The sequence below is a fragment of the Glycine max genome, chromosome 7, assembly GCF_000004515.6.
Source record: "Glycine max cultivar Williams 82 chromosome 7, Glycine_max_v4.0, whole genome shotgun sequence".
Classification (NCBI taxonomy): Eukaryota; Viridiplantae; Streptophyta; class Magnoliopsida; order Fabales; family Fabaceae; genus Glycine; species Glycine max.
The window spans coordinates 3,316,788-3,339,608 of NC_038243.2; the positions used below are offsets into that span (position 1 = coordinate 3,316,788).

Below are 22,821 nucleotides of genomic sequence, written 5' to 3' on the forward strand. Positions count from 1 at the left end.
ATAATATGGATGATCAAACTATAATAAACATAAAGCATAAAGAAGAATAATAGAAACAAGATTGAATTAAATAGATAATGAAATAGAATTATATTACAAGAATTTGACCTACTAGGCTCCCAACAAGGGGGAGCCATGAGGAATGTTACACTTCAAAGACGAATATGGATAGAAGATGGGGTTGGATGACTGAGAAAGAAAGGGAGAAATGATTAAAGAATGAGGGTTTCTCCTAAGGGATATGTTTAAGCTCTTTGAGACTCAGTGTGTCTTTCCTTTCTGCTTCCTCCTCCTTATATAGGTTTCATGTAGATTACTTTTCATGCTGACTTCGCATGCCTTTGGACTTCAATGTGAGCTTTCTTTGCGCCAGGCCTGAATTGTGCGCCAAGCGAGTTGTTCAATTATTTCAATTTTTCTTCAAGATTTTTTTCTTTCAATTTTTGCACCAATTTTTCTTTAAAGTATTTGAAATCTTCTTTTTTTGACTTCAGTTAATCAAAATTGCAAAGATGTTAATTTCTTCGTTATTTCATTAAAAATAATAGCAAAGTGAAGAAATTACACTCATTATTAGTCAAAATTGACTATCAAATTAACTCATATTTCACAGTTATCAAGTAGCTATTCAAATATACTAAAAATAATAATGAGAAAATATTTGTAGAAATAAGTCAACCACTTAAATTAATCTAATACTTTGTAGAATTAGTCTTTGATTCTTAATCAAAGATACTCAAGTTCAAAAAAAAAAAAACAATAATGAATTGTTCAACAAAATGATTGTTTTTTATTTTATTTTTTTGGGTTAGATTTGTATTTTAGTGCTATATGAAATGCTTTTCACTATTCTAGAACTCTACTATGGAGTTCATTTTTTTTAACTCGAGTATCCTTCAATCGAGAGTTGATAACTAATCTCTTAATATAGTGAGATCTCCATTCAAGGAGTTGACATCTGTCAGCATGTGTTTTTTCATACATACCACGCACTCATTAGAGATTGAATTGCATTAATCATCAACTTCAATGAATTGCATTAATCATCAAAGGAATTCTATAGTAAGTTAGTAGGATAGTCTCTAAGAACACAACTTATTTATTTCATGATCAATTTTTGTTTATAGCAACATGACAATTCCTGCTTAACGATGCTGCTACATGAATTAAGCACCGGTTCTTCTTATCCTGCTAAGCACCGGAGCCTATTTTATATAGTGCTTAACAGTTAACACTTATGAGCCCAGTAAACAGTTTTTAATAATATAACGTTTATATAATAAAAACGGTAAAAGTAAGAGCTGTTGGAGGATAAGAAATGGTTAAATGTTATACGTAGTAAATTTTAAAAATTTACTGGATTGGAGGAACGAATTATTTGAATTATAAAAAGTAAACATAAATGATGTGTGCATTCATTTTAAAATCGTAAAAAAAAAAAGGTTGCTAAACTGGAGATGAAGACCCTTTTTTCCCAATGCTGAAATCCCGTTGTCTATGCTTGCGTCAATAATTTTGTTTGTCACTAAGTTGTGAAAGGAAGTCTTATCTTGTCATAGGACCTTTGGTTGAAATTATTGAACCCAATTGTGAATTTTCACCATTGAAAGACCAGTACACTCCCCTAGGTACATGATCACTTCTCTGTTCGTTGGGGCTAGCTTTTGATAGAACAAGTTCAAAACTGTTAGGAAGAAGTTTGACTGCAAAATGTACATTACGTGTCAGGATCATGTACAGTTTATTTTTAAATTGTTCTGGTCCTTGAATTAAGCTTAACCATATATCAATTTCTTTAAGAAAATTAATTTTAACCATTGAATGTATAAGTTATTATAACTCCTTGTCGTGCAGTTTTATTTTAAAAAGCAAAAATTCGTATAATAGTTAGCGTGTATCATATTAATCACAGATCAGAGATGTGGTGCATGGGAAGACCTGGCAAGAAAAATAATACATATGTACTACATTTTTTCATATAAGAAATGAAAGAAAGAGAGAAAAGAAGAGACAAAAAGTAAAAAATACTGTAAGTGATGTTATGGGATAATGAAAACAATGTACTTATAACTATTGTAGACATACTTGGTGATCGAGTTCTTGCAATTATGTAAGATGGAGACATGCACATTCGATACACTAGTCCAATCCAATTGATATACAGTTGGATAGACAGAAAAAGAACCAAACCAAACAGAAAAGAATTGTTGATACGGAAAATAATGACCACACTATTATACAACAAGGTTCTCGTTGAAATCCTGTATTGGTGTTATCCAAGCACATCTTTCTGTGAGCTCGTGACCCTGTCTGTTTACTTTGTCTACTACCCGAAAATTTGACTATGAAACCTGCATTCTTCTTGTCCTGACATTTAATACCCTTTTACATTCGAAAATTGCATTTTCCTTATATAAGTATATGGTAAAAATATCGTTCCTTCCATCCAGATTCCAGAATATGCCATAAAATGCATCACAGAATTCACATGAGCCAAGTTAATTTGCACATAACCTGCAACTCACATAACAAAGGCACTGATGATATAAATAAATGAATGATAAGAAAGAGAATAGCAAATATAACTACGAATATTATGCATAAGAAAAAGGTATTTAACCACGAGTATCATCGCAATTTTTTACCTTAATTTAGTCAAAAAGTACAGCTTACGAATTATAATAATTGCTTATAGAATCGTTACCAACAAAAAATTGCTTATAGAAGTAATTAAAAAGCGAGTACAGTGTACCGGTGTATGTTTTTATTATTTTTTTATAAAATCTGTCAGAAAGAGAAAATAAAAAATATACTACCACTAAAAATTTTCTAACAAGAACTGAATTAAAATATGGCCTTTGGCTTGGAGTCACATGAGGGACAATCTTTTTGCATGACACATCTGACATAGTAATAGTATCTAAACAAAAATTTCAGATCCTCTCCAGTTATGTTCTTTAAACTGCATGGGATCTTGGCCCTTAAAACGTTGAGTTTGTTTTTATGAAAAAGTTATCAATGACAATAGCTGTATACTGTTAACAGGGGCAGTTGGATCCAAACAGTACCTGACGCCAAAGAATCCATATTTGTAAACAAATTATAACAGGGTACAAAAAATATGGGTAAAATGTTAAGACGTACCAGCAAGGTTGGACATTTTAAACAGTAGTATAACTGTGTTAATTGGTTGACGAGAGAATATAATTGTACAAACTTGCATCTACGTGTACTCGTGCGAGCCAGTAATAGCCATTTACATAATATATGTATATTGTTGCAAACAATAATTTAAGTCAAATTACCTATTCAATTTTAGCTCCAAATCACCTGACACCTTAATTTACATACTATATATATGTAGATTGTTGTAATTATTTTTTTTATGATAAATATATTGTTAGAAACTCCCATTGTGGTCATAATTTTCCAATCTAAATTGCGACCTATCGGAGTTAGCTATAGTGTTTCGAGAAGGATTGCCTATATAAAAGAAATACTACCTCCAGTCTTGAACAGAGAAAAAACAAAACAAAACAAAAACCACTTTGCACAAAGTTTGGGAAAGCGAATAAGTGAGCTATCTTATGCACACACACTTAGTTTCGTAAATGCTCAATTTTATCTCCGTTACACGATTTAAGCTGTTTCCCCCTCTCAATCTCAATTCACAAACGCACGCACTAAAGTGAAAGTGGTACTACTACTATTACTACTAGTATTTCATACTGGTTACTTCCAACTTGTTACTTTGCTTTGTCACCAGAATGAGTGCTCACCAAAAAGAAAAAACATAACGCACCAACGGTGAACTTGCTCTGGCTCACCTCCTTCACCTTTGTTATTTACGTATGTATATTAAATATTGGTCTGCAAATATTAATTTCTCAATAAATTTTGTCAATAATTTCATTTAGGTATGACAATGTTAAAAGAATTTCTAACACTAACTATTACCGTTACTATTACTGTCTCATGTGAAAGAGACATGTGACTTATATAGGAATTAATAAATAATCAAAGACTAAATTATAATTGAATTAAATAGGAGAAGTTTTTAGAGATAACTACTTGATGAAAGTAGTGATTATAAAGGAGGTATTACTAATGTGAAATAAGGTCTCTTTCCTGATAGAAAAGTGTTTTTTCTAACACACACTTACGTAAAGAGACAAAAAGAATAATTAAGAAAGTCAAATCTTATTTATCCTTCTTTCAAGGAATTAAAGTGGCTGAAGAAAAATTTCATTATGAAAAAAGATACACATTGTTTATCTATTATTCGTGAGAATTATATATTTCAATATCATATTGATTTCCTATAATTGTTAATCTAAAAAACCATTAAAATTTACAATTGTCACTTAAAAAAATGATTTGACAAGCCTTCCATGAGTCCTTAACATCTCTTGAACAAGTTTTTGGATGCATTATTTTGTAATTGCGGTCTGTTATTTTGGTAAACTTTGTACAACTAACTCATGAAGAACTTCAGTTGCAGTAATGTAATGGAATGCGATACAGTTTGAATCTATCTGTTATTGCACATGTATTATATATATTATTCTGTTATATTTCACTATTTGGATTAGTTCATTGAATAATTTGAATGCTGATATCGTTTTTTAAAATGCAAAAAAAAAAAAAAAAAAAAAAAAACCTGTTTTATAATTAAAATAATGAAAATTTACTTAAATTAGATCTTCTATGTTTTCCATTAATTAGTTCATGTACCAACATTGTTAACTTCTTCAAAGTTTTGGGATAATTTGTAAAATTGTTAAGCTTTCCTTTTCGAAGATCACAAATCACATGATTGCAAGTCTTCCAAGAGTGCTTCAAGTGTACTTGTTAAGCCCTCCTTTTGTAAGATCTACTAGTATATCATTGATTGCAAGTCATTTTTGTAAAATAAAAAATAGTACAAGCACATGCGGTTTTATAGTAAAGGATTTAGTATACATTGGTGAATAAAAAACAAACAATCAGATTTTGGATTAAATTTAGATAGCTAAGCTTTTTGTTGATTTGTAAGGTCATCTAAGCACACAAATCATTAGCCTTTCTCAAAGATACCAAGGTAGCAGTAATAGGAACAAGCAGACTACAATAACATAAACCAGGAAGAATGGGAAAAGCTGTGACTAATGAAGACTCTGTTGCCCCTACACCATATGAATGAAGGAATATGAAAGGTATTACAACTTAGGACTTTGATTCATTCTGTCATTAAAATTAATCAAAATTTGAGCTGGGCTGTCAATGGATATGAATTTTGATGAATACCAGAGATCTCTATAAGATCTTGTTGTGATAGCTTTGGAGTAGAAATAAGGCTATTAGAATAAGAGCATGTTTGGTTTACCATCCAACTTGCTGTCTATGTATTTGAAGACAAAATCCAACGACAGTATGTGGACATAGATATGAGGACATCCAACATGCACTAACATTGTGACAATATGAGGACATATTCTTCAACGACAGTGCTCATAGCCTTGGAGTTTGAAAAATAACACCATATACATCTTGTTTACCATGACATACCCTTACATATCGCATGAGGCATGTGTTGTGTGTTTTTAATTTTAACATGATAAATACGTAGAACCACAATAATCTGAACCAACAATCTTACAAATCACATCTCATGTCACAGATCCTAATTTAGCCCCATAATTTATTAGAAGCCCTCCCATCAACTACTTCAAAGTTGTTCCGAGCACACTTGCAAGAAACAGCATACCAATAACGTATTTTAGTAGTTTTTCAAATAAGGCAATAAGCTTACAGATAATTACAAGAGACTTAAATAAATCTATAACCTGTGAATGATGTGTTCCACAGAAACACCCGAATGCAACTCAAATGGATGATGAGAGTCCACGGCTCCATCAGGCACCAATTGACATCAGTGAGAGATACGCCACAAAAGGCATGAAAAATTCAAATGTCCTTAGTATTACGGACTGCCATATACATATTTTCAGCAAATTCATCTAGGTGCAATGCTGTCATATTGATCTCGTTCAGCATGACATACCCTTTATATCAGTCAAATGAGACATGTATAGTGTGTTTTAATCTCAACATGATAAACATACCAAACCACAACAATCTGATCCAACTACCTTAAAAATCACAACATCTCATTCCCGCAAATTATTAGAAGCCCTTCATCAACTACCTGGAAGTACGTGGTTATTTTGTAGTTTGTACAATAAGCCAACATGATAAAAATTACAAAGAGACTAAATCCAATAATCCATAACCTGAGAAAGACGTCGTCTCCACAGCAATTCATTCAAACGGACGATGAGTATGCACCGCTCCAAGTAACAGCAATTGGACTCCTCACAACATGACTTCCATCAGTCCACTCAATGGAGCCAAAACTCTCAGAGCCATCCAACTTAACTCTACTAAACGTGACCTCAAACGCCTGTGTCTTGTTTTCGGCACTGAACACAATCGTGCTGGGAGACACACCAACACCAACACCAGGTGGAGGATTGACCTTAACAGTGTAAACAGCATCAACCTCGCTTCCCACATTAGTAACAACCCGTTTATTCTTGACCAAATCACCTTCCCCACCCAACTTCACCGCGAAAGAAGGGTAATTCAAGTCACCGGGACTCGCCAACTTCCCAGTCCTCCCCACTTTCCCTTCACAAACACTTTCAGCAGCAGGCTCTCTAGTGAAAACCGCAATCTGATTAGCATCATACCCAACAGAACACAAGAACGCCACATAGTCACCAGTGTCCAAATCATAAACCAAGCCAGGGTTAATAGCCCTATTGGGATCAACATGTCCAGCACCATGAATAAACGGATTTGACTCCTTCCCACTTCCAAGATCCTTAATGCTCCCCCCAGAATTATCCACATTATAAGCCGTGGTCATCAATGCAGACTTAATCGCCGCAGGTGACCACTCAGGATAAGCCTTCCTAAGCAACGCAGCAATGCCGCTCGCATGAGGACACGACATAGAAGTACCCGAAATTATGTTAAACTCGACCCTCCTAGGATCAATGTCCAAATCCGTGGGCCCCACACGCCCAGTCCACCCTGCTAAGATATTAACCCCCGGAGCAATAACATCAGGCTTCAGAATCTGCGATGTAAGATGGTTGGGTCCACGGCTAGAAAAGGAAGCAACTTGAGGAGCAGAAGGTTCTGAACCACCAATCACAGTTCCTCTGAACTCAATCGTTGCTGTTGGGTACTGACTCAGCTTTATATACTCCTTAATCTTATCCCCAGCGGCTTGACCCACCATAGTAGCTGCTAAAAGATGCGCATCTGCAAGAAGCTCTTCACCGTTGGCTTCAGTGTTGGCCATAATCATTCCCAACCCACCAGCAAGTTTCACTGCACTTCCCTTTTCAACTCTAGCATTCCCTCCTCTGTCACAAACAACAATTTTTCCTTGCACTTTGGAAGATTCTAGAGATCCCATGTAACAGTACCTGCTTCCACAATCCTTAGCGTAAACCAATGGAAGCTTAAAATCAGGTAATTTTTCGCCGTAATACAAAGACACCCCACCGAAGACTCTTCCGTCTCCGAGGATCACGTCTGCCGGAAACTCTCTGTCGACGGTGGAAGCTCCGACGGTTAAAATCCACGGTGCTATGTTAACAGCGGTGGAAGGACCAGGTCCTGAGTTTCCGGCGGAGCACGAGACGAGAACGTTGTGTCTGGCAGCGCCGAACGCTCCCACGGCGATTGAGTCACGGTAGTACTGGGGCGCGTAGCCGGACGCGCCGACGGAGAGCGAGATGACGTGGACGCCGTCGGAGACAGCCTCGTCCATGGCGGCGAGGATGTCAGAGTCGAAGCAACCTAGCTTCCAGCAGATCTTATAGGCTGCGATTCTTGCTTTCGTAGCCATTCCTCTGGCTTCGCCCTGCGCATAGTGGAAGAGGCTTGCGTTGGAGACGACGGCGCCTGCGGCGGTGGAGGCGGTGTGCGTGCCGTGGCCTTCGGTGTCGCGTGGCGATTTCGATTCCTGAGATTCGTCGATTGGTCTTTCGAGGTAGGATTCGTAGCCTTTGTAGAAGGCTTTGGCGCCGATGATTTTGTTGTTGCAGAGGGAGGAAGGGAAGTCGGGTGAGGATTGGCAGGAGCCTTTCCATGAGGAGGAGGAGGAGATTGGGGAGAGGTTTTCGTCGGAGAAGCTCTTGAGCTCCGGCCAGATTCCGGTGTCGAGGACGCCGACTATTACGTCGTCGGCGTAGTCGGAGTTGGGCCAGAGGCCAAAGGAGTCGGCGAGGCCGAGGAAGCGCGGGGTGTGGGTGGTGTGGGGATGGCGGATTTGGTCGGGGAGGAGGGCGAGGACGGAGGGGTGGCGGCGGAGGAGGGAGGCTTGGGAGGGGCTGAGGCGGACGGAGAAGCCGGCGGCGGCGGAGGAGTAGGTGTAGAGGGGGGTGGCGGGGGGTGAGGAGGGAGGGAGGGAGCGGAGGATAGAGGAGTACCAGGTTTTGTGTGAGGTGAAGAGACTGGGCTTCTGGGATTGCGCCACGTGGATGATGTAGGTTCGTGGAGCGTCGTCCGATGAGGATGAGGAAGCAGAGAAACACAAGGACAGGAATAAGAACAAGAGTGAGAATGGAGAAGCCATAATAATGATATTAGTGTTGGGTTCCTTCACTATTGGAGGGATGGTTAATAATGACCTAGTTTCGTGTTCATTGGTTGATCCAGATACAACAAGAATTCTGGAAGCTGAACAAGAGATACTATTCATGTAATAAGGGTATGCTTCACAGTGGGTCCCAGCCAGTATCCAATAATTGAGTGTTTCTCATCTTTTCCTAGCAATAGACCAATAAAAACAATGTTTTTTTGTATTTTACTACAAAAGGTTCTGTACAGGAAGGATGGGTAGGGTATGACATGAAAAAGATCATTTGGATCTGTATATTTATTTATTTATTCTCAAATATTAATGGTTAGAATTTAGAATGATAGTTATATTATCAAAGAGTATGTGATTATTTATTTATTTTTTTCTTTCAACCATTTAATTTATCTTATATTTTTATTTGTTAATCAATTTGTATTATTTGACCATGGATATTGGGTATTGATATTATCTCTTTCAATATTTTTTATTTTCTTGTAAAATAAAAAATAAATCCATCTAAAACTCAAATTTGGTAATTAATATGGATTTTTTACGTTAGGTTATATTTTATGGCTAGAATTTCTGCAAAAAGAAATATTTTATGGCTAGACTAATGCACTGCTGGGCTAGTGGACCGTTTTAGAGTTTTTTTTTATGAAACAATGTCTAATCTAATCAACTTTTTTAACACTATCATTTCTATGTGAATATTTTAAAATGTGACGTCAGATCTTGCAGATTTTATGTATAAAAGAAAGATCTTGCGTATGAGGTGAGTGATATGAATTTTTAAAATATCCAGATCGAAGTTATCAAGGTCGGGAATTATTAAAAAAGATTAAAACATCACGTTTGAGGCACACGAGCAATGCGTGTTCAAATATTTTACCTAGACTACTAATAAGATTATAAGAAATTGCACAAATAATATAAAATAAAAATTAATAAACTATTCTCTACATAACAAGTATCACAGACTAACAAATTAAAATACAACTCAGATGAAATAAGAAATCATTTCCCAAACATCGAAAAGTGAATTTAAAAAGAAAGAATTTTGTTACCGTTGGATTTATAATTTTAATTTTTAGAATATAATTTTAATTGAGATTGATAAATATTACTAGAATATTAATATTCGGTGTATTTCAAAGAAATACATATTCAGTTTGATACAATATATCAAGAGTTTGAATTAAAATCAAACTATAATTACAATTATAATAATTTATAAAAGAAAAGTTATATATAAAAAGTTAAAATCAAGTAAAGATTTCTAATCTATGTGAAGTGGCATGTTATTCAAGGCGTGGCGTGTTTAAGAAATAATTCATTTATTTAAATTATGTGTTCATATTCTTTTATAATATTTTTTGTGTGTGATTGGATTTTTTCTTATCATAAAAAAGAAGAAATATTACTAGTTTATAAAACATTGTTGCCAGTTATACTCTGCCAGTTTAAAAAGTTTTACAAAGGTTATAATTCTTTTCTAATTCTCAGTCACAGAACACTTGTTGATTTTTATCAAATGCAACCCAAGACCATTTGTTAGCTAAGAAGGAAAATGATGATGGATATTGCCATCATTCCCTTATAAACTATGTTTTTCACTTGAGCTTTATGATAGTTCTTTAGTTATTGATAACGTGTGTACGACAACAGTTCTTCACACAATGAGAACGAGGGTTCACAGGAAAAAGCACACTCTAGCAACAATTTTGAGCACAGGATCTTGATGCACTCTTCAAGCAGCAGCAGCAGCAGCCACAACAGTGACAACACTTGGAGTTTGATGAAGAACAGCAGTCCCAACAACAACCTTTTGCTGTTTTCTTATGCAGCAGGCAACTGTTGGAGCAGCAAACCCGTGGAAGACTGAGAAAAATAAAAGAAAGTTAACGTCCTCGTTATTCATTTGTCGTGTCGATACTTGCACAACATTGTGTCTTCTTTTTATTTATTCATATAAAGTGAACTCAGATAATAGATAGCTTTTAATAAGTTGCCCATATTCACATTGTTTCATTTAATTAATTGAATTAGACCTTTTAATACATTGTGTCTTTTTAAATAGATTTTGTGATGGTTCAAAATTTATACTAAATTTTACCATCAACTTGATTTTGGAATAACAACCTATGAACATAGAGATATTTTTAAGTAGGCACAAACCTAACATCTCATTTTAATTTAGACACAACTATTAGATAATTAACTAGTAAATTTTAAATAAAATGTTCATCATTTGTTAATTTGGATTTGAGTTCCTTAAGGATATCGTATAATTAGTTTCATTTGATAAGATTTGATTTTATGAAAATTTTATAAATTGAAACATTCAAATTTTCTTATTATTCTTTTGTTTATGTAAATAAAATAAAACATATAGTCAACTTACTTACAAACGAGAAATTTTAAAAATATACTTTTATGTATTTTTATTTTTTAAAAATATTTTGTATTATAACTCAACTTTTTATTAAGAGAGACCAACAAAGGAATTATCAAATTTCAGACTATTTCTTCATGAAAGTTATAATATCATGATAGGAACTGACAATTTCAAACCTAAATTATATAAATAATTTAAATTATTTATATTGCTGTCGTATTAGAAAAGAAAAAAAAAAACTGCTCATGTTCCATTGCTATGTCTTTCTTTAATTAGACATGATAATTATTAGGTATGTTTGCAGCAATATATCCAAGGCATATGTATAAAGTTCGGAGAGTTAGTTAGGTATTATAAAAAATAATATTAAATAAATTTAAATTTGTTAAAATTGTTAATAAAATAATATGTAAATAAAAGACAAAGATAAAGATTGTAGGGAGATGTCAAATGTAGAAAAATAAAAAAGAGGAGAATTATGTTTTAATAGCACACAAAAATAATCATGTTTTAATTCGTTAAAACAAACAAAAAATATTAAGAGATTAATTTTTTTATTCTATTCTTGAGAATTGAGTCTCGTATAAATTTCTATTAATGATACAAAATATATTAAAATACAGGTTTTTTAAAACACATGCCCCTTCATGTTTCGGTTTCCTTCAGCTGTTAAAAGAGAGGAAGTACTAATACTGTTGTTTAGAAATGACTCCATTGAATTATGCATCATGAATTTTAGAAATGGAAGGAAGTGAAAGAACATATCAAAATGAAAAAAAGGGTAAAAAGACAAAGTAGTGTACCTGATCATCTGCCTCCTGAAGTGATGGGATTTAGAGACTGTCTGTTTTCTTCTGTATCAGATACAATGATTTATTATTTATCTGAGATTTGTAACAAAAAATAATAATCTAGAAATTAAATGGAGAAAGCTGAAGACTCATACGTGGGTGTGAAGGGATCTGAAACAGAGTCTACAAAGGCATCAAGCCTGTTAAGGAAAACGTTAACTTCAAATTAGAATATAAAATACTTTAATACAAATATGATTTGTATTTTATTTTTCAATAAACCTTGGAATCGGATATAATAATGTAGACAATAGTGAAGATGGGAGCCTTACTCTTTGCAGCATCTAGAAGCAGGGTTAAGGCCTTCAAGTGATTTTAATTCCTCCTAGGAACAATATACATGACACAGGTGATATTTATAACATTGAAAACATATTTAAACCAACTTGTTATAAACACAAACAGAAGCTCAAATTTCCATTAAGAAATCAAAACACTAGTGCCACACATTATGTGATGACTGATGAGGATTATACAGTTACCATCTCATGAGTATCACTATCACTCTGTAGTGAAATTAAACGTTACTCCTTCATACAAATAAGTCACCAGCTTATGTTTAAAAACAATTTTCTAGTTAACTAAAACAATGCGCCTATAACGGTTGCTTAAAAATTTAGCAAGGAAAACAACTATGGTTTCAATTTCTCTAAATCACGAAGAGCCATGTGACAATGAAGCCTCGCCTTTATTGTAGTAATAACTTAACATATTTCAAATCCGAAGCACATGATTAGCATAAATTTCACATAACAAAATGGTTAAATAATTTGGTTTATTGTAACGCATTAAATTAAAAGCGACATCGTACAATACGTAGACTTTTTTTTTATATGAAAACAATAGGTAGACTCGGGAGTTTAAAAACTAAATTTAATACGAACAATAGAAATCCTCTGCATCCACCAAATTAATTAAACAGATTCCATCCAAAAAAAACTTCTCATTTCAGTATCAAAAACACGTGGAATGTGATTATGTAGTTATTAAAACAGAGCTTTCATAATGCATGATCGATGCTTTAAAAAACAGTGTAGCTCATTCTTTCTCAAACTACATAACAAGGATCTTTTTCCCCCGAATATACATAAAAAATTAATTAAATACCAAAACATACATATTTTTCATTATTGATCAAAACATACACATTTATTATTCAGTGTCATTAAAAGAACCCGAATTTACAGTGTTTTTTCAAAAAAAAAATTCAAAAACCGATTGAGAATTTGAATCCCTTCAACCCAAAATCTGAACGTCAATTTTTTAAGAAAAATTAATTTTTTAAAAGATTTAAAAATAATATAAATAGAGAAAATTAATAAAATTAAAAAATATTATGATATAATTTTTTAATCATCATGTACTTAAATAAATTAGAAACTTAAGACATTTAAACATATTATGAATTTTTCTAAAGTTTAATTTTTGTTTTGTTGGTGATTTTTTTTCCTTAGGTATATTAAGTAAAAAAATAAGAAAATTAATTAATAGTCTTAAAATAAATTAAAAAGAAAATGATTTAAAAAATTAAATTGATTAAAAACAGATTGAATAAATAGTTACCACATCAACGAAAGACAGAGACATATATGTAGAGTTCTACAAAGACCGGTTAGGATTTTATTATGATTGTTAGTCATTATATGAAAGACTACAATTATGTGTTAGGATTTTATTATGATTGTTAGTCACTATATGAAAGACTACAATTATGTGTTAATATAAAAGATCACAATTATATGTTAATTCAGTTATGAGAAATAAAAAAAAATCAATCAAAATCAATAAAAAGACAAACTAATATGAATAAGAAAAAAAGAAGTCAATCAAAATCTGCAGGGTAAGAAGTCATTAAAAAATATGTATTGTTGTAAAAGTTTTAATCAAGCAAATTAATTTTCTTTTATTTATTATCAATGTATTTAATTTTACATTATATATAATTTTAAAAAAATTCTTCAATGAAAGTGTTTTTAACTATTTTTTTAACTTTATTTTTCTCTTTAATATATTCTCTAATTTTATTATTTTACATTAATTTTTTTATTTATATTATTTTTAAATCTTAAAAAATTATTTTTTCTTAAAATTAAAAAAAAATTACGTTGAGAATTGGAGGAACCGAATTCTCAAACGGGATTTTGAAATTTTTTTTGAAAAAACACAGTAAATTCGTGTTCTCGAAACTGAATTTATACAGTAAATAATAAACATATATATATATATATATATATATATATATATATATATATCGGTAAATAATTGAGGATATGTATGTTTTCGTATTTAATTAATTTTTATGTATGTTTGGGAAAAAAAATTCACATAACAACAGTCTGAGACTCCGAGTCTTTTTATCTTACACAAAAGTAAACAGTTTGGAGAAGATAGCAAAAGAGAAAAACAAAAGAATAAGAAGGAACATTTTGGAGACAGGAATTTACACAAAGCGATAAAAAGTTTAAAAAAAAGTGTTCTTAGATGTACCTGAAGCAAACCAATCTCTCTCTCCAAAACCTGAATCTTAACCATTTGCTTCCGCTTCCCATGAAAATCAACTAAGCCCGGCAATGGTGATTTGGGTCTCATCACTTGCTCCATTGAACTGCTCAAAGAGGTTGTTGTTAAGTTGTAGCCACCACCATCCATTTCTAGTTTCTACCACAATGAACAAACGAAGCAGAGGTTATAGAGCAAGAGCATTGAAAAAAAAAAAAGATAGAAAGAAAGAACGTGAGAAAAATGAAACTAGAAGGTTCATTTCTCTAAAGTGGAAAGTTATAAACTGGAGAAATGGGGTTGGCTTGTACTTGCACAGAATCAGTTCAACGCATGGTGGTTTGAAAATTTCTTTGGCATTTATTGCGCAACACGAAGTCACATTGGCAGAGAAAGGGACATAGAGAAACAGGGGAGGGGGGGAGAGTAGGAGAGATGGCATGTGGCAGGGCACACGTGACTGTCACGAAGGAAAGTTCAAACTGAAAAAGAAAGGGTTTTTCAGTGTTCAGATTTGTTTTGCCGAAAAAGGGCTTGGAAATTCTAAGAATAGTGGGACAAATAGTCAAATAGTGAGTGAATAATCAAAAGGGTAAAAGTGTTATTTTGAGATGAAGTGATTACAGAGATGCTCTGCAGGATCGAGGTTGCTCAAAGATCTAATTAGACAAGACCTTCTTTCGAGCCATGAAAGAGGTTGTCTTCCCAGCACAGCGCAGGATAGCAGTTTGCGCGGAGGCAATGTAACGTGCACCGAAAGTTGATTGGTCCACAAGCGGGTTTGTGTAGTCAATGCTGGACACAAAATCTTATGAATCTTCTCTTAAACTAAAATAGAAGTATTTTTGTACCCAAAAAACAATAGAAATATTTAATAGATACCTCAATGCTATTTAATGGAGTATTTAGAAAGAGAAAGTGAAAGTAGAAAGTATGCATACCATAAGATGACAAAGATATAAAAAAATGTTAGTGGAATATTTGATATACAAAAGTGTAAATATAAAAAGAGGTTTGAATAGTGATATATTCAAACATAATGGATTGAAGAGACATGGATCGGTTGAGTGAGTGATTCAATTGCTTGGTGACAATGAAGCTTCATGGTTATCCATCAAATGACAACCTTTAAACACTCTTAACGTTCAAGTAAATTAAGTGTTCAATTAGAAAGTATAGAAACTCTTAGTAGTATACCTTGATGGGAAAAGTCCCTAGGGTTATCTAATGATCCAAGAGTGGAGCATAGCATGTTTTTTTAACTTTATAAATTAAAAGTGTAAAAAAAAATTATCCAGACAATCATGCATAAAAATTAAACTCTTTTATTTAATTAATCTTCTTATATGTACCAAAAAACTTCCTCTTCTTATATATTTATATAATTATCTCACGATATATTAACATAAAAGAATTGATTTTTTTTAAGAACTGTAAACGAACAAACTAAATAAAATTATCTTTCTATAACAATTCAAATAAAATAATTAGTATATGAAATAGTTACATTATATAAACATAGAAAAATACGTGGTTAAATATAAAAAGAATTAGAGATATAGGCCGTGTTAGTCAATTCACTTGATATACGGTCGAATTGTTTAGAAGTTATCCAACCAATCTTTAAACTTTCTTTTTTAATGAAGAACACATATTTTAATAAAGAAATGTTATTTAGATTAATTTAAACATACATCTCAATTATTTTCAACAATTAAAATGGGAAAAATCCATACAAAGTTAACAGAGTTTGCATGTATTTCAGATCATGATATCGATTCAATTGACTATACTATAGAATTGTATCAGTGGTCAAAATAAGTAACATTAGTAGTAGGGGTGATGTCATCGTATCAAGGGACAGGTGTTGACGATGATGGTGAAAGAAGGAATGACATGTAACACGGCTAATAGCCTAATAGATTACTATATTAAAAAAAAAAAAGTTAACAAGTTTTTGACACGGATAATGCAGTAAACAGACGGAAGTGGATTCAAATGCACAAAATTTACACCCATAAATTTTATATTTTCATAATTAAAATTGAATAATATATATGATATGAAAATCATTTAAACCGTTGGATCATGAATTTTTCTATGGGAGGGTAATTCTACTGTATGTAACACGAAAGTTTCTCAACAGGTCTCAGACAGACAAGAGACAGCTGCACGATGGATAGAGAGGAGCAGTAAAGAAAATGCATAAGAAACATGGTTAATACAATAGGGCAAAAATGCTGAGCACAGTTCCTACAAAAAGTACACTCTAAAATAAGTTGATAGAGGTTTCATGGATTTCATATATAGCAGGGTCAATCAATGAATAGAGTTTACAATAAAAAGGTATCATCAGGCTTGTCAGGAAATACATGAAAAGGAAAGCACAATAAAAATTACGAATAACTACCCAATTAAAATTATGATATTGGTATGTACGTAAATGTGTACGTCTAATGTTTATATAATACCAAGAATATAACAAACACAATAGATTGTTAGACTGCTGAAATACCAAAGGCCCTAAAGGAAAGTCATCAATATTCAATTATGTTCAGTAAGTGGTATCCTTAGGATGTACAACAATGGCGTTTTCAGCCAATAGAGCAGTAATTTATCCCTGCTATATGGAGATCATTTTTTTCTTCCCTGAGTTTCTTTTGTCCCATATATCAGCTATCTGCGTGACAAAAATTATAGCAGATGGAGCAAAGAGATGCAGAAAACATGCTCATTTTGATTTAGATCTATTGCAATAAACTCAACTTAAACCAGCAATTGTTATAAACCTCATAGCAGTGCACATCCTGAAAGAAAGAAATATCACATAGAGGGAGATGAGACCCATTCCTAATATTCTGTTAGGATGCATGTTGTTCCGAGGTAAAACAATAAGTGCCCATAACAGTCCTGTGATCAGAAATCCCATGGTGTAAAATAAGCTAGTGTCTTCAGGCACCACATACAAAGAGGGTTTCTTTGACCAAGCCCCAAGCAGCAACGAGATCCCCAAGCCAATAAGTGTGTTGAACATAGGACCTGCATAGCATCCAGATAAGGCAATCTGAACTCCATCTTCTCCATCCAATGCTAATGCAATATTTGACATCAAATCTCCCATTGAATTTCCCCATGCTAATACAGTTAACCCCAAGATGGATGGGTTGATTCCAAAAATAACACCAAACGCTACCAATAGAGCCACAAGCTCATTTGCTATTATGTAGAACCACACTATGCTCATGATGAATCCTCCAAGAACCCATGGAAGCAAAAACTGAGGTGGTGGACGATCAGACACTGTGTATTTATATGCAAGAATACCAAATGTGCATCCAAGAGAAACACCAACACAATAAGAAAGTATAACACCCTGATTACTCACATTATCTTGGGTGCTACACAAAATGGCTAGGAGAATAGGAGCTAATGAAGCACTAGCCACAGCATAAGGCTTTGACCATACTTCCTCATGAACCATTGGAATTGTTAGCCTCCTAGGAATTGCCAGTGGGATCTCCATCATCAGAAAAAGTTTTGATACAGTGAACGAAGTCTTGGTGTTTTCCATGGACCCATCACTCCATCCCCATGGAGGCCTTTCATCATCCAAAAAATTGATCTTACTTGCATGGTTTGAATATATAGCCACATTTGAAGACCACATCCACTGTGGCAATGATGGAGGGAGGCGTGGAGGATCGCTCTCGGTGTCTTCAAGCAAAGAGCTATAGATCGAAGTATCCTCTTCCAAACCTAGGGAGAACACACTTCCCCGAACAGGAAGCAATGGTGTGACAGCATCCAATTTCAACCTCCATGCATGTTTCCTCAATATCTCACTGGCAGCAACAATGAATGCATACACAACATAAATCAACACAAAACCAATGGCCACCCCAACGCCCACCTTCCCAACAAACAAAATCAAAAGCAGCGAAACAAGAGTCACAAGAAAGAAACTCACATCCCTTATAAAGCATCTCCGATCAATTCCAATCTCCTTATCCGCAACACACAGAGAAACAGTTCCAGCAACAATAGTGGTAACAAAAAGAGCACCACCCAACACACTGTTAAGCCCTACATCACCACTTTCAGCACCCACAAAGGCAGCTATGCTAGCAAACACATCAGGTGCTCCATTCCCAAGTGGAAGCAGCACAACCCCAGCCACAGTTGGAGGCAATTTCAAGAGCCTTGAGAGATGCTCAAGAGAAGGGCAAAAGTAATCTGCAGCAGTGTTCCCCAAGAGATAAAACAATGCAGCAAGCCACACACCCAACACTAAATAACCAAACACACTAAAACCCTGACATGTACAATAGAAAAACTTCAAGTAATCGAGATACCCATCAGACGAACACTGTGGATTAACTTTTAAGAATTCACAGGGGCTAGCATAACCCTCATGTTGAACCAAGCCATTGCATAATCCAGAACTACTTACGCCTAAACCATTGTCACCAGCTACACCTGAAGTGTTGGCGCTGATTTCAACCATTCGACGGTGAATCACGGAAGACCCATCTCTAAAAATCGCATTTTGAGGCAACCCATGATTCGGAAAATACGAGGATTGCCTGAGAATCGGGTTGTGGATGATGTCTTCCCGGTTGTAAAAGAAGAAAAACACAACCATAGCACACAAAGCATTGAAAACCCCGTGAAACTTTCTACGTTTTGCACCAAACAAAGCATTTGGCGCTTTCATCTCCAATATTACTATCCTTGGAAGGAGTTTGGGGTCCCAATTACTCAAATTCAGAGACGGAAAATTGTCTAGGGTTTCGGTTTCTAGAAAGGGAAATGAAACCCGGGAGTGGGAATTGAGACAAAATTGGAAGCAGAATTTGAAGGGGGGAAGATTACATTCCAGAGAAGTGGAGTGGGAATTAAAGAATATTGGAGCTTACCCGATGATCTGAAGAAGCAGAAGAGTGAGGATTCAGAAAGGTACGCGTTTGGGGGGTTTCTACGCAGTTAAATCTTTGAAATGTACACGGAGATTATGATTGTTATTGCCTTATTGGACAATTTCAGTAAATTAAAATGATCTTTTCATAATCTACACCTGACAATGAGATATATTATGTTTGATAAGATAATTTAATTTTTTATTAATCAAAAAGTTTGTTGGACTACTTAATAAACATTTATAGTTTCTTAATATTTGTTTCATTAGTTAAAATTACGGGGGTTGGATAAAATAAAAATAACATGATATGATAAAAATATAAATCATAGGATAATTTTTTTTTATCATGTACATACGAATAATATATAAGACAAGTCAAATAATATAAATTTATTAAAATATCTCATTAATTATCTTAATATAATTGATATTAAATTGAATGAGTGTATTGAAATAAAGAGAGATATGGGAATAAAAATATTGGGAGATTCCTTTTAAAATGATTGAGTTAATTAGTTAATTATTATTTAAATTAAATGTGAACTAAAAATATTTGTTATATTTAATACAAACATTTTTAATCAATCAAACATATCTTCTCTCAATATTTTTTAAAATGTTAGTTTATTGTTTTTAATATTTTTTATTTTTAAAATATTTATCCAATTTATTATTATTATTTTTAAGTAAATCATGATTTTATTATTTTTTATTTTTTATTTTTAAACTATTTCAACAACCAGTCTTATTTAACATTTATAATTTAATAAGATAATTTTCTTTTTAACTTTTAGCTACTAGTTGATTTTCCAGCTCATTTTACTTTAAAATAACCTAAAATACTAAAATACTCCCCTAAAATTGTTTCTTGGGTGATTAGCTCTCTACGATCAATTTTCATGTTGATTTGATGGAGATTTTTTAAGCTTTATTTTTAAGGCTTAAATACTTTATCATCTATATAAATATTTGTTTTATGTTTTCGGTTTTTAGAATTTTTTATTTTAGTTTTTAATAATTTGTATGTATAATTTTTAATCATTAGTCTTTATAAAATTGTAATTCTTTTTTGACAGGAATAAAATTGTAAATGTTTAATATCAGACTTTATATTATAAGATATTCATTTTAGTCATTATTGATGAAAAATATTAGAACTATTGTAATCCATTGTTTGATGTATGCTCTTTTGTTCTGGACTTGAATTCAGTCTCTTATGGCTATTATCTTGTAACAATTACCATATAGATCAAGACTGTCAGTCCATCCTCTATTGTTCAATTGAATATATATCGAATTATACGTCATGTAGCATGATTTGCAAATCATTCCAAACTCATTTTTAATGATTTCAAACACAATACCTAAAATGACACATAGTAAGAACTATATTAAATGGGGAAAACAAGATATTTGTTAGCTAATATAACATCAACCTAATAATACCTTTTCTAAATATAACAAGGATTTTAATCGTATAAAAAAAAGACGTGCTTCACCTGTAAAGAGACTTCTATATTCACCTCTTTTTTTTCTGAATGACATCTATATTCAGCTAACACATTAAGAAATGCTACCAACACAAATTTTATTTTTAATATATAAAATATTAAGGTAAATAAATTATGTCTCAGTTTAAAGTAGAAGAATTATCCTATACTAACGAGAAAATTCTTATATATAAGTCAAGTGTGACTAACAAAAATTTAGAACTAACCACTTATATTTTTTGAAAAAAATAAATCATGTGATGACTCATACATTAATATTCTCATATTCAATGTCTCAAAATAAAAATAGCTCCATTTTGATCCTACCATAAACACCCCCCACCTACCATAACCTCAATGTTTAACTCACATTCTTTGGGACTTTCTATATCTACTACTTTTTTGTTGAGCGCTTCCGCTTCCACGCTAGTCCCCACATTCAAAGCCTCGATGATCGCCGCACAAAGAATGGTGCGGACCAACTACTTCTATGGCGGAGTCAACGGCACGACCACCCCTCCCCACCAGATTAAGGTTTAAAATTGAGATTTAAAGAATAATAAAGATATAATAAAAATAAGATTTTGGTAGAATTTAAAGAATACTAATAATAAGATGAAAATAAGACTAATAAACATAAATATAAGATAAGTGTTTATCATTTTTATATTTCTCGTCAATCATCTTAATTCTTAATTAATATTTTATTAAAAAATATATAATATATCTTTGGAGCTATGAGTCATTTTTAAAATAAATATATGTAATTTCAGAAAAATCCAGAAAGCATAATGGGTTTACTTCTTTAGTAAAAATGGAGGTGTAAATAGCAAGAGCCTAAAATTAAACCTAGGCTCAGGCCCAACCTTATCCTTACTCTCCGGCCTCATATCGTTTGGAGCGAAATGTATCAACTCTCATTTCATTTTCAAGCCCTGATTTTGATAAGATTACTATTTGGCAAATATGATATCTTGTCCTTTATTTTGTTTTTAATTAAATTCTTTTTTTCATCGCATAAAACTTATTTATTTTAAAAAAAAACACTTTCTTATTCATATAATGATATTCTATCTTAATGGCGTGGTTTCTCTAAACCAACAAAGTTAAGACAGAATTATGAATAAAGCATGCTATATAAAAAAATGTCAAACGATGAACTTGAGATAAAATAATTAAAATACAAAATTAAAATAAAACTAGAGACCAAAATAAGAAAGGCAATTTTACAAGTATACTCATATAAAAGTTGACATGTCATGTATAAGACTAAGTAGGTAATGGTGTACGGTTAATAGCAACGGATCCCTATATCTTTTTCCGAATTGATTGGTGTAAGCAAAAGACACCAACAATTAAAGTAAGATTATGGCATATCATATTAGTACAGATATTATCATTTTCTTCATCCTGTTTAACTCTCATCTCAAGTCAATAGATTGGTTTGTTTTGTTTCCATGCCATTCTGAGCTGAGCCTGAGTGCAAGTTAATCTCAAGAATTCTCTAGAATTCCACAAGAGACAAAGTCAAAATTGGTTGTCTACATGCACTTTCTGGTAAAATTTCTTTGTAGATTCTACGGCATAACCGCAGGCCTAATTCTGGTAAGAACATACTCGTTCACACCCTACAATCACGGGAAACCATTATTATTGTCATTGATGACCTAATTTTGCAACTTAATAATTGCCTACTTAGTTTTGAACAACATATAAAATAATTCTTACATATGACAAAGAAATGAATGGTTCATGAGGCTATTAATTTAATTTTAATCAGCCCATTAAATTAATTTCATGAGCTAATCATCCTTAATTAGTGTGCATGGAGCAATGTGAAGGGGTACCCTTTTAAGTTTTAACTTATTCAAGAATTAGATAAACTACTTTCCCGGAAAGGGGAAAAAGAAACACAACTGATGGGAGAGTTTGGATGCTTGTTGGGGATTGTTTAGGCTTTTTTTTCTCTCTCTCTGGAGGAAACTACCAAACCCTTTTCAAAGAATAAGACAGTCAATTTTTTTGATATT

At 32.9% G+C, this 22,821-nt stretch overlaps 3 protein-coding genes across 5 annotated transcripts; all 3 read right to left on the reverse strand.

Annotated features, from left to right (window-relative positions):
• Positions 1 to 5,360: 5,360 nt before the first annotated feature.
• LOC100796787 (subtilisin-like protease SBT1.4) lies at positions 5,361 to 8,737 on the reverse strand. 2 transcript variants are annotated; one of them, XR_005892325.1, is made up of 3 exons: positions 6,273 to 8,737; positions 5,826 to 6,187; positions 5,361 to 5,727 (listed from the first exon to the last, which is right to left on the reverse strand). XR_005892325.1 is itself a non-coding variant. In XM_006583099.4 (2 exons), the coding sequence occupies exon 1, from the start codon at positions 8,630 to 8,632 to the stop codon at positions 6,305 to 6,307; it is 2,328 nt and encodes a 775-aa protein (XP_006583162.2). In that variant the 5' UTR covers positions 8,633 to 8,737; the 3' UTR covers positions 5,361 to 6,187; positions 6,273 to 6,304. The 2 variants fall into 2 exon arrangements, 1 of the variants encoding a protein (XP_006583162.2); XM_006583099.4 differs by having other exon boundaries at positions 5,361 to 6,187.
• A 1,452-nt stretch (positions 8,738 to 10,189) lies between these two features.
• On the reverse strand, positions 10,190 to 15,182 carry LOC100798914 (guanine nucleotide-binding protein subunit gamma 3). Of its 2 annotated transcripts, none has more exons than XM_014777705.3 (6): positions 15,008 to 15,182; positions 14,372 to 14,542; positions 12,157 to 12,209; positions 11,980 to 12,024; positions 11,837 to 11,887; positions 10,190 to 10,516 (listed from the first exon to the last, which is right to left on the reverse strand). In XM_014777705.3, the coding sequence occupies exons 2-6, from the start codon at positions 14,531 to 14,533 to the stop codon at positions 10,348 to 10,350; spliced, it is 480 nt and encodes a 159-aa protein (XP_014633191.1). In that variant the 5' UTR covers positions 14,534 to 14,542; positions 15,008 to 15,182; the 3' UTR covers positions 10,190 to 10,347. The 2 variants fall into 2 exon arrangements, with proteins under 2 accessions (XP_014633191.1, XP_014633190.1); XM_014777704.3 differs by having other exon boundaries at positions 14,695 to 15,181.
• Positions 15,183 to 16,790: 1,608 nt separating this feature from the next.
• LOC100801583 (cation/calcium exchanger 4) lies at positions 16,791 to 19,439 on the reverse strand. The gene has a single exon (XM_003528518.5). The coding sequence runs from the start codon at positions 19,095 to 19,097 to the stop codon at positions 17,145 to 17,147; it is 1,953 nt and encodes a 650-aa protein (XP_003528566.1). The 5' UTR covers positions 19,098 to 19,439; the 3' UTR covers positions 16,791 to 17,144.
• Between the last annotated feature and the right edge of the window lie 3,382 nt (positions 19,440 to 22,821).